This window comes from Caloenas nicobarica, chromosome 4, assembly GCF_036013445.1.
Source record: "Caloenas nicobarica isolate bCalNic1 chromosome 4, bCalNic1.hap1, whole genome shotgun sequence".
In the NCBI taxonomy this organism is placed as follows: domain Eukaryota; kingdom Metazoa; phylum Chordata; class Aves; order Columbiformes; family Columbidae; genus Caloenas; species Caloenas nicobarica.
The window spans coordinates 26,036,541-26,049,343 of NC_088248.1; the positions used below are offsets into that span (position 1 = coordinate 26,036,541).

The following is a 12,803-nucleotide window of genomic DNA, read 5'->3' on the forward strand; positions in this document are numbered from 1 at the left end:
AAAGATCATTAAAATCACTTAGTCCCTTAAAGAATAAGGTCCAGAGAATTTTACTCAGCCATTTTCTGCCTTGGTTTTCTCTGCCTTTACCTCCACATCCTTTTTCTTTTCTCTGTAACTGTTGCTTTTCTTTCCTGCTCATTCTTTTTGCTGCTTAGCTTTGTACCATTTTCCAGTTCTCCAGTAAGCAGACAGCTACACTGATGGTTATACCATCTGGGTCATGTAAGTACAGGCAACTTACCCAAGTGCCCTGGGAATGGAAGAGTCCCTTGGGCCATTGCACTGCTGCCTGAACTTCTGGCAAGTTGGTACTAGAACAGCAGCAAGAGCAGGAATGGATGAAATTTGGCCTTTAAGGAATCACTAATGCCATCAAAGTGCTGCAGACTTCTTTACATTTACCAGTCTTTTTGCTACAACTTCTCTCTGCTACCCTGTGAATGGCTTGGTCCATATTAAATGGTGTTAGCTGCTCAACAGAGGTCCAGGCCTACCTGAGAAGTCTTCCAGGAAGATTTTAAAAACATCCTGTTGCTGAGAAACTATGGGACAGTAGTTTCTTCTTTACTCCAGGAAAAAATGCAGCACCTCTGTCTGTCCCAGCCACCTTGCTGCCTTTGGAGTAGTGGGAAAAGTTGGGTCCAAACCTTCTGTCTTCCCTTTAGGTGCTTTTGCAATTCATATACCACATGGACTTCACAGAAGACAATCAAGAGACCCAGGTAGACGGGGACTCTACAGCAGTACGAGGTCTTCCTTCCACTTTACCTCCCTCAAGGAACCAACTCTAAAGCAACATGAAAATCCCCCTTCCTACCCCTGAACACAAGATAAAGATCTTTCAACTGTTTATTTTTCTTCCAGATGACTTTAAAATAGCTAAACAAATCACTGGGAAAAGCACCACACAAATAGACCTTAGGTCCCTCTTCTGATTATATGGTCATAGATAACGACATGGAGATAGAGATCTGTTTCAACAGGTGTCCGTGTTGTGTTGTCTCCTGGGTAGGCCTGAAACACAGAATATTACAGATACCAAATCAAGAGAGAGAAAAGGCATGGTTTTGATTTCATAAATCTTCTTCTTCCCTTGGAACATCAAGTTTGATAAATGCAACTAGCTTTGAGGGTGGGGATTTCTCAGTGAAAATTAATGTCCTGACACCAGGCAGTCTATTTCTCCTGCAAGGCTTCTAACAGATGCAAAACCAGTGATAGTTCTTTTAGCGAAATAAAACCAGGAAGAACTGGAATATCGACTTGTCAAAGAGAAGGTTCACTTGCAAAGATCAGGGAGTTGGTACTAAGTCTGTTCAGGCTGAACCCAATGAGAAAGAACTTGTGCTGATTTCAGTTTGGCCCATAGCAAGCACTTCTCAAAAGCTTGTTCTCCATCAGTGAGAGTTACAGAAAAGCCAAAGGCAGACGGATCTCATGGGGCCTCACAGGCCAGTGCCCTACAACCTGAGAGGGGACACAATGTACACGCACAAATGCTTCTTAGTATAGCTCTTGGCACACAGGAATCTTTCACGTAGACACTAAAGAGCTGGTTATTTGGTACAGATGTTCTGCAGCTGCAAGAAGCTGGATTGATGGCCCACTTTCAATGCAACCGAACACATTTTAGGTATGCATTTTTGAATTTCTAACAAACCAATGCACTTATTTTGAAATGCATATAATTTGATATTTTGTACTGTTACTATTCATATGCAACCATTTTTCATGGGAAGCACATCAAAGAAACCATCATCCTAGATCAGTTCTGTAGAAACTCAAACAAATTGCCCAACTTAGTTCATGTTGGTTTTGAGAGTAACCAAAGCCTGGGTGTGTTTGTCACATCCAATCTATAGTCCCAGGACTTCAGCTGTAAAGTTTAAAAAAGTGCAGCTGGCACCAGAGGAACACAGTCAGTTTTTTACAGAGAGAAGCTGGCTACAATGTTATTACCCATTGGGCTTTCAATATGAAAGATAAAACACCCATAACAATTTAATCAACTTTCAACTATGGCTGAAAATAGGGTGTCCGTGTATGACCTGAGCATTTGCTCTGTTTGGATCCAACTGCTATGTAAATAAATGGCAGAGACCAACCAACTTGAACAATAATAGGATCAGAGCCATTTCTAGGTGAAAGCAATTGATACATTTGTGCTGTCAGTAGTATATAAGAGACACAGAGTCCACAACATTCATCCAGTTCATAGCACTATTGAGGCACAAGTATTTTCCTTTTATTCAACTGTAAACCCTTCCGAACCATTTACTGTGTGCTAGAGAAACACAGCTCTCCACAGGAAGATGCATCTAGTGTCAGATTACTCTTTCATGAGAGACAGGGTTTAAAATCCAAGTTTGACCCTTATGCCAGTGACGATCTCAATCTGCTCTAAGAACTAAATGACCTTAACAGGGCTCCTTTCCTAAGGACTTTTCAAGGCTTTTGTATTAAAGAGGAAGAATAAGGATTGTGTGTGGTTAGGAAAGGAATTCTGGAGGTTTCAGTTCACCACCACGAAAGTGCAGGGGTAGAAGATGGCCCATGCTTCAGACGCAGGAACTGATTCTGCTTTCTGGATTTGCTGGTGCTCAGCAGGCCTTGACAGGATTTGGGATATTACAGTTCCTGCAAGTTGCAGCTTTTCTTTCAAAGTACCCTAATAATGATTTATTTTCATCCAATATTTGTTTATTTTTATCTAACTGCAGGCATGTTTCATAATAGAGATCTGTTTTTTAAGAGGAGGTGAATACAGGGACCAGCAGCCCCAGGATGTGTTGCCAACATTTTAGCAATTTTTCCTTTTAGTTAAAGACACGTGTGTCATCCTCTGAGTAAAACACAGTGTCTTTCCACACCAGATGCACCTGTTTATACACTTCCACGCTACAGTCCTCACATCTTCCAGCCAGTCCCGCTTTCCTCCTCAGCCCGTTTACTCCCTCACACATCCCTTTCCTCAGCTCTTGCAGACAATTCAATTAATAGGATACAGCCTCGGCCCGCAGCCCATCCTGGCAGTAATGGCAACAGTTTCTAGTTCTGGTTGGGAGGAAAAAGGGCATGGGATAACAGAAACTCTGCTTCAGAGATCTTTCCGTTTTATCAGTCAGTTCAACTTCTGATTTCTGTCATCACAAAGCAAAGGCCTAGGCAGATGCACTCATAAACAAAGTGGGCTAAGTTTATCCTGACAGGGACCAGAGCAGCTCTGTTACCCAGGGAAACAGCATATCTGAGCAAGTCTGAAATATTAGGTGTGTATTGATAAAGACACTATTTCCAATCAGACTCAACAGTTTAGCAGTCAAACTCCAATACATAAAGGAAATTCAGAATATTGAAAAAAAAAGGCATTTACCTTGGGATCCACATTTATTATTTTCCTATCACTTTTGTTCTTGAAGAGTAGTCCACAGGCATCTTCTGCAATCACTTCGTAATTTGGGCTGGAATTTGAAGTGCTGACATTTCTATCCCAGTTGTAAAAGCTGTGAAAATGTGAAAGAGAAATACTGTACTTTTAATGGATGTCAATCTTTCAGCTTAAGGGGCAGATTCTGACCTCCTTATCCATGCTGAGTAGTTCCTGATTCCACAACAGCCCCTCTGAAAGCCAGCTACATTCACTAAGGAGCAGAATTCTACCAAATATTAGCAAACCTGTCCTAATGTGGTCCTACATATCTGATCTCTGGCAAATCAAACCTGCGGCCCCTGGCTGTCTGCTCTTCCATTCAGTATTAGTGTTACTAAAAGACTCAGCACCTGGGTAATAACTAGTGGGAAGTGGGTAGTGCTTGAGAACTACTACTGTGAAGGAAACAGCTCTGGAAACCAACTGAAAGCGCTTCCTGGACCACCACAGACCTGCAAACCAGATGCAGGAACTGACGGTTTCCCCTTTGGATCTCACTGGAACTATCTTGCTGCCTTAATGTTTTCCTTTTTCTTGTTTTTAATATAATTCTGGTAGCAAGGAGTTTTTGGAAGTCTCCTTGTGGTCCAGATACAGTGGGAGGGGCTGAACTCCAGCCCCCCAAGGAAAATCCCAGCTCCCTGAAGAGTTGTACGTTATCAGCCTGGGATTAATTCTAGAGCAAACTGGTCAATCAGGCTGACTGTGCTCACTAGGTTCCAAAATCTCTGGCACTAAACGAAAAGTCAAAAGGAATCATTGGCCCACTATGTTGAATACAAAATAGACATGGAAGGTTTTCAGTCTTTCTCCCAGGACAGAGGTGCTGGAATTCTACCAGATATCTCACACTTTTGGTTTCTGAGTTCCTAAACTTTTTATCACCTGACCTCAGCCCTTTTGGGCTTTGTACTTGCCACACAGCCAACTCACAGGCTGAGATTTGCATGCTTACTGTTAGTATTTGTTTAGAAACCTTTTCAGCTCTGATGTTACTACAAATTGCACGATGTGTGATGACACTGCTACACATACCTTGCTGGGATACTCATTTGATTGCTTGAGTGGCACATTGCATTTCTGCTACTGATCAGATCAGTGTATCTTTTGCAAAAGAAGGAGGAGATGGGACGAAGTCAGGAAATCATTCTGTGTGTAAGAAGGATTCAAAAATTTTAAAAAATACCTTTTAGTTCTCCTGTCTTCCACAAGGATACTCTGTTACAACTAGATCAACGGTTCTGTTTTTTAAAGTGCCTTGATTTCTTCCTCACTTTGAAAGACTGCAAAACAATAGGCCTTACCCTTATATATACTAAATATTTTTGCATCCTAAACACCTCTGGTAGGAATGGAACAATGCACAATGACTTGGAGATGAATTTACAGTGTCCTTATAGAATTCATCCTGGCATCACTGAAGCCCATGGGTGATTTGCTGTTGAAGCTGATAATGTAAAAGTGGTGTGCTCAGCGCAAAGTTATGTCCTTGAGCAAGTGAGTTAGTGGAAACAGAAGCTGCCCCCTGGAGCTCTGTGCAGCCTACCACTGGGATGTCTGCAGAAAATGCATGAACGGCGAGTGGACACAATTCATTCAGCTTAGTGATAACAACTGCTTTGCTTTGATATGCCAGTTAGTCACATTGTCATCTACCGAATTATTTAATGCTCCTGAGCACCCATGTTAAGTGGTAAACAGAAGATTGTTTTCATTCACTGTTTAAGAATAAGAATATGCACAAACTTACACACAAATTAAATACACAGATTCTTTTAACTTCCTGCTTCATTACCGTATTTCATCCATACAGCTTTTCCCTGTCCCCCAGGACACCTCTTGGTTAATGAATCCAATTGCACCAATGGAGATTGTTTCTGCTGGAAAACCAATACCAGATTAGGAAGGATTTACCCTGCGTTATCTTAGGGGGGGCTGAGGGTGTGTGCCTCTCTCCAAAGACTTCCCCACATCCATTAAAAATAAATTAAACATCCAAAAGCAGAAATAGTCAATTAGCTTCTGGATAATAACTTCCTGCATTTTGCCAAGTTTCCAACCCCACTCCTACCATACTTCCCCATTTAAGCCAGTGGGAGCTTTGGATGTCCAGCCAAGACAAGATCACAGCTCAGACAGGCTTTATGCTGGGAAATCTATGTGTAATGCAAACAGTTTTGTTATGGACTCTTTCACTGCATGACAAATTAATGTCCATCATGTATGTGCTTAGATGCGAAAGATAAACCCAAAGTCCACCAGCAAAACAAAGTGAATACCTCTGAACCCTGTACTGAGGACTAAGAGAACAGTGCAATGCCTTGTGCAGCTCTCCAGCTGCCTTTTCCAAGTGCAAGCCCTGTGCTTTTTGGCATTCCTGTGTTCTCTAAAATGAAGAGCAGCAGACAGGGAGAAGGCTGCTGCTGTGAGGAAGCCTACATGTCTGGCCACAGAAGGAAATTTCCCCTGCATACCTTTATTCATGTTCTTCACTGAAAACTGATGCAACTGAAGACATCAAGAGATTCGAGTAAGCCTCACAGCCAGCTTCAGCAGGTAGGATGAGAAATGCTGCTGCAGCCTGAGGACAGTGATACTGGGAGGACAAAGTTATATATGCCAGCTGGAAATACTCCTAATACTGCCTAAATAGGCAGGAGGCCAGAAGCACATTTGGACCCGAGGAGCCAAGGGTTGGAGAAGGCTTCTCTGGAGCAGCCTCTTCCTCTGCCAGTTACTGTTAAGGTGAAACTTGCTCATTATAATCAATGCATGCTACTACAACGCTGCTGCAATAAGAGGGGACTGGAAATCAAGACCCAGAGAAACCCAGCTCATCCGTGTTTCTTTCTCTAGAATAAATACTAAACTAAACTTCAGCAGGAAGTGCTGTTTAGAAGTTACTGTAATCCCAACCTAACCAAACTAATTTTATTAGCAGAATTCCATGTGGCTTTAAATTTTTAAATTGTCCTTAGATGAAAACACTGTATCAGATGAACATGATCAAATACCCAAGACAAAATATGCAGCATACATTTTTTCTATTATTATTTTGTTTTATTACCATGTGTTTTGGTACAAATATAATAGTTTTCAGCACAGCACTTAAGTATGTGGAGCATGAGAGACTTAGGAGTGCCCACAGTCCAGCTGCAAGAAGAATGCATCTTAGGTATTCTTGAATTTGTTTTGGGTTTGGGAGGTGTGGTGGTTTGTTTTTGGTGGTGTGGGGGTTTTTTTTGTTTGGTTGGTTGGTTTTGTCTTTTTTGTTAGACAATGACTTGTAGATGCACTGGTTTATAAAAAAGCACAGTTTGTTTAGGAATACAGACTAAAATATGTGAGGTGGGTTTTTTCATTCATCAGCTAATTCTGGTCTGAGCAGATTTGCATTCTGCAGGCAGGCAAATACCCTCCCAGAACAAAAACCTGTATTCAGGCTCCTGCATATCCTTAAAGTTATCCTTCGGGTACTGAGATGGCAGTGCATCAAACCACATGGTACTTACACAACATCTTTCATCCAAAAAATCTCTGGGTTCTTTTGTAAACATGCATGAAACCACTTGACTTTCTTGTGAGATGTAAGGCAGGCTTTATTACAGCTTATCAGTGACCGGGGGAGCCAGGGCAGAAAAAATCTTGGAGATTTTTCCCTAGGATATGTGGGCCAACAGCAGAGCAGCACAGAGTCCCAGTTGCCAGTTCCAGCCACAGAGCCAACTTGGGTTGGAGACCTGTGGCTGCTCACATTTGAGGAGTTGGACAACCCTTTTCCTAGAGGCAAATCCTTGGCAAGATTACAAACTGGACTTTGATGCCTCAGTCTGTGATTGTCTCTCTTTTCCCTTATTCTGCAGTGGGAAATGAGCTGTGATGGAAGAAGGACTTACACACCTTATTCTAGCGGTTGAAATACCATGGCGCATCAGGCCTGGATGGACCAGGGAGTGCTTCAGACACCGAACAAACTATGCGTTGCCAATCATGATCTGACCAACAGGAATGAAGGTGCCTATCTGCAGGGTAAGAGCTTTGTTGTCCCAACTTATTATTTACTCTTTAAATCAGCAAAAGCCAGGAGAGAGAACATCTACACAGAGTGTAAAAGTATTTATGTCTGTGTTGGCCCCACCTTTGATCCCATGGGGTTAGATTATACTACTCTATTCTTTCTTCCCCCCAGGATAAGGATTGGTTCCTTGATTCAGTTCTCTACTTTTCTTTTCCCACCCACACACACACAAAGATAAAACCATTCCCTATAGCAGACTGGGACTTCAGTCAAAAACTAATTTTAAACAATGATGGCTCAACAGCTTTTTTTCAGTTTGTGGTTCTATGAATTTGCAATGCAAACTATCTGGCTTCAGACCCCCTCCTGGTTATTTACAGACCAGCTTTCTTTAGTTGGGCAGCAGCAGAAGGATGCAGACAAAGGAGATAGGGGGATGCAGGACAACAAAAGAGACTAGAAATGGGAATAAAAAGAAGCAGCAGCTACTTTATCCTGGCATTCCCCTTCTTTCTGCCCTCTGGTAGGAGTGCACTGGTAATCATTCTAATGGGGAGGAAACTGGCATTCTGCATATGCTTGCCAAATATGACAAAGTAGCAGCCTATTTGGATGGGATTTGGCCCGTCAGTCCTTCCTCAGCTTTCTGGTGCAAACGAGGTCAATGTCTCAGTGGGACATGACACAATATAATACGGCACATATGCCTGATTCCATGTCAACCACTGTTTCTTAATAACACGCATGTCACAGACCTCTGGTTAAACAGGAACAAGCTACTTTTTCACCTAAGAAATTATAAAATGCTAAGTTTTATTTTTCCTCTTGAAGTGGCTTTGACTGAAATAATTATATTTATCAAAACGATTGCCAGGGTAGGGTAAGATTTGCCACAGCACTTTGGAAAACCAAGGCTGTTTGTTTTGTCCACAGCTCCTGTGCACAGTAGCTATTTTGGTGATTTTTTCCTGTTTACCTGTGCTATATTGTCATGACTGGATTAAAACCCTGTAACACTTACCTAAACTCCCATGGCGGATTATCTTGCAAGCTTGTTGTAAACCAGGAGTAACTCCAATGGACTCCTGTATAAAACTGGTAAAAACTAACATCTGGCCCATCGGATCAGCTCATGCCTTGATTTCCTACAGGCAGTGGAAAAGCCCAGCACTACCTGCTGTGCATGCAGTTCCAAAGCAGGAGTCACCACAGTAGACAGCGAGTGTCTGATACGTCCTCTTCATACTCCTGGCACTGGGGGTAATGAGGATCTCTGCCTCTAACCTGTGGCCGAACTTCCTGCTCAGATCTGGCATGGTGAGAGGATGCTTAGCACCACAGCCAGAATAATCCTTCAGACTGTTTTGGCCTTGCCTTGGCCATTTAGCTAACGTGTAGTTCACTGCATCTTATTACTGAACTTTGGAAACAGCCACATCAGCACCAGAGTCAGTAACGACATTTCATCACTGCAAGGCAGTTCTACAGACAAACACTGCGCCAGCCGGCGCTGGATGTGTCTGAACCTGGCAAAGATGCAGATTCTGCCTGGACAGCTCCTGCAGCAGCGCTCTGCAGCCAGCACGTTCTCTCTCTGCAGTTCCTGAATGCAGCCCTTCCTTTGCATCTCTCCCAAACAATAGCAGAAACTCTGAAATTTGGCTCAGCAAAAAACAGCAGCAGAGCTGCCACTGGTTGCAGGAGTTGCTCACGCAGTACATTCAACAAGCACAGGACAAGAACTAACACATCACTGCTAGTCATTGGGACTACAGCTACCTCATGGCAATGAAGCTTGTGAACAACAAGAGACTGAAAATCTCTCCCTGACCTGTTGACTCCCCCTTTTCACTGTATGACTTTAAAACTGATTTTTTCTTCCTTTTCCCTTCCTTCACTTTTTTTTTTTTAAAACATAGATGCTACTTCACAAGAGCAGCTCTGAAAGGAACACATCGGTGCTGACCCCTGTTAGCATGTGATTCCATAGCAAAAGGAAAACGAGCTCCACAGTCTGTGGAAGGCCCAAGATCCTGACCAGACACCACAAAACAGTGCTGCGAGGATGCACAGACAGCCAAGCCCTCTGCACTGGAGACCTGCCACAAAGACCAGTGATGAATGCTACACACAGTGAGTGCAGGGAGGTGTCCAGTGAGGCAGGGAGACTGGCTTTAGGCCTGCTTGCATTCAGCGTTGTCGGTGGCATGCTGGAGCAGCTCCGAGATCAAAGGGCTTGCAGAGCTCCTCTCAGTACTGTAGCCCCTTTGATCTTACCCTCTCCTCCTGATTTCCCCCACGCCACATGGCTGCTCCACCTCCCACCTGGGATATGCCACGATGATAGCCCATTTTTCCCCTACAACAAGGAGGAAAAAGGAGTGTGATGTGCAAAACTGATGAGCACCTGCAGCTTCCATTGACCTGATCTGAAACTGTGCCTGCTCAACAAGCCTCTAAGTCAGCTCTGATGAATTTTTGCGATACCATGAAGGGCAACGCAAGGAAAGCAGGTGAAAATAAATGCAAGGTGGCTAATAGGAGTGATACACTAGCAAGAAGCTCCACCACATTGCCTGGGAAAAGTACATCTAGACTGGACAAAAGCATAACACAAATCTCAGTCTTATGCTATAAGCTAGAAGTGCCTCAAGGATGCTGTATGTCTGAAGCTTTCCTACTTGTATGCAGCTCTTGGTGAAGCATTGAACTCAAAATGTACCATTTAGTTATCATGGCTTGGCCTATTTGTTGGTCAGAACAGCAGCAACACAAAGAGGACTTGGAAAGCAATTCTGTTACACAAGAGAGTTAGAATTCCCACAACCAAAAGATGCTATCATCCTGTGATGTTGTTTTTCAGCCTTTTTCTTGACAGAATAACAACAACCTCTAATTTTTGTACAAAACAGTAATATTTACATTGAAAAACATAGTTCTATGTTCTCAGCTACTGCCAGCACACACCTCTCCTACTTGTGCCCATTAACAGCTGCTGCATAGTTCATCTTGTCTACCAGCATCTAAACCAGATTTTCTTTGTCTGTTTCACACACACAGAGCTCTTGAACAATTTGTTGGACAGAGCTTACTCATCAGATAATTCATGACCGGAAGAAAACTTATCTATGAATCAAAGATGATTTCAAATACACATAACACAACGTGCACTCTTATCTACATACACACCCCCACATGGATATTCTACATGCAGAATGGGATCCAGATGATCTCTCATGCATACATCTTTCAGCTCTCACCAACTGCCCCCTCTCCCATCTTGTCATCCTGTTCTGTCACAAGCCACTGCACTTCACCTTCCATCAAAGCCAAAGGGCTTCAATCGGGCCACATATTTCAGTCCTCATAATCTAGGGGCGTGCCTCAAGTTTGCTGCCTCAGCAGGATGTTATTAAAATCACCAAACCCTACATTAGATTTTCCCTTTCATTTCCAAAGTTCAGAATTCTTCCTTCCCAAATTCTCCTCACCTCTTAGCAGAACAGTTCTATATGGGACCTTAACAAGCACAAAGAAACATTTGAAAATTCATCCAGGAAAAAAAAAACCACTAGCTTAGCTTCCAGGACAGGAAGGTACAGATTTTATCAGTGTATCATCCTTGATATGACAGTGTATCGTTGACCGAACATACCTTTGAAAGTAAAAGATTTCATTTCCTTTGTTGAGTTTGGACTGAGAAGTACAAATGGGAAATTAAACAAGAGAATTTAAAAATACTTAACCCACAAAATCCTGCTGCAAAATATCAGCATGCAGAGACTATGTTACTGCCTATCTGGGATGACCTGTGTGCATCAGGTGGTGTTTCCTCAGACTCTGGCAGAACTTTCTATGATATTTATACTATACCTCCAGACACTGCAGTTTACAGACTGATTTTCCCCTGCTATATACTGCTGTGTGCTTCTGTGCAAATAGGCACACAACAAAATAAGTCTTTTATCAGACAGAAGACACAAGGTGAAAGCAAAACTATTACCTGTGTACCTCCATCTCTTAAACTCGCTCCCAATTCTGAGAGTTGTTTATCACAGAAGTCCAAGCACTGCCAAATAGAGGGTTGCAACTGCTGTAACATTAATCAGCTGACATTCTTTTCTTAAACATTGACAATGGGATTTTACTCACTCTGTGTTCCACTATGCGACACCCCATGTCTCTACGCAGATGCCTACAGGCATACTGTGGGCTGCAGAGCCAGCAGGAAGGCACAGGTGGCAGAATTGTCGCAGCTGGACCACATCTGGCATCTGAGTTTACCTGGGGCCATCCTTTTTGTGATGCGCCCTGACTTTCCACCACTGCCAGCACAGGCCGCAGTCTTAAGAGTTCCAACTTGTAGGTCTGTGTCCTTTTGCTTTCAGTGGGTGTTAGCAGACACCCTCAGCACCGGAGCATTTAGAAATGTTTCTCATACCCAAGATGTTTTTTGCATAATCTGCTCAGTACTCCCAGCATTGTTTGAACTTCAGCTGGGTACACCTTTTGCATTTCAGCAGGAAGGCTAAGATTAATAAGAAAAAAAAAAAAAAGAAGTAAAAACAATAAAAGGAAAAGAAATTAAAGTCCTCAGGGTTATAGGCCCAATCCCAAGAAATGATGAAACTACTGTCAGACTCCAGAAGTTGTGCAGTTATCACTCAGAATGTATCATCTTATTAGTTCTCTCCATCTTTAAAAGATTAAAACCATGCAACACAGTAGGATTTATGGCCAATGAAAAGAAAAAGTTTTATCTTGAAGCTATAACAATGAAGATAAAAGAGAGGATGTAATTGTTGAAAGAACAACAGGATGAATAGCTTATACATATTGTGCAATTAATAATCACTGAAGGCCTGTTGGAAGTTGCATATTGCTAATAGATCAACGTGCAAAACCAGAGTCCTTGTTCTTTTGCATACCAGGAGCTGGTGAATAAATGCCATTTACAAAAACATGCATGCACTAGTGACTCTGTCCCTGTTCCATGCCAAGTGGTGCGGCCAGCTGAGATTCTGAACAACAGTCTCTGGTGAACAGGGGACCTCAAGTTCATTCACTACAGATTTACTGAAACCAGTTCCTCACCACAGCAGACAAAGAAGTAGGTAATAATCAGCAGCAAGATGGGAGAGATCACTGAATCTTCCTCAGAAAAGAACCAAGTCTTAAGGTAAGATTAATTATCTGATTATCTGAGGCATATTTCTAGCAAAGTCCAACCTAGAAATTAAGAATCGTGTCACAGCTGAACATACGTCTGTTTGTCCCATATGTTCACTTACTAGCTTTCCTCTTCCACTAATGAAAAGCCAGAGTGTGATGAACAACTGCAGCCCTATGCTA

General features: G+C 42.6%; 1 protein-coding gene across 1 annotated transcript in view; it reads right to left on the reverse strand.

Annotated features, from left to right (window-relative positions):
- Positions 1–914: 914 nt before the first annotated feature.
- The window catches only part of CFAP299 (cilia and flagella associated protein 299), a 224,163-nt gene continuing 212,274 nt past the window's right edge, over positions 915–12,803 (reverse strand). Inside the window, exons 5-6 of the mRNA XM_065634790.1 lie at positions 3,377–3,506; positions 915–1,017 (exon numbers count right to left, since the gene is read on the reverse strand). Of these exons, the coding sequence (XP_065490862.1) occupies positions 922–1,017; positions 3,377–3,506 (226 nt within the window). The 3' untranslated portion in view covers positions 915–921. The remainder of the gene's footprint in view (positions 1,018–3,376; positions 3,507–12,803) is intronic.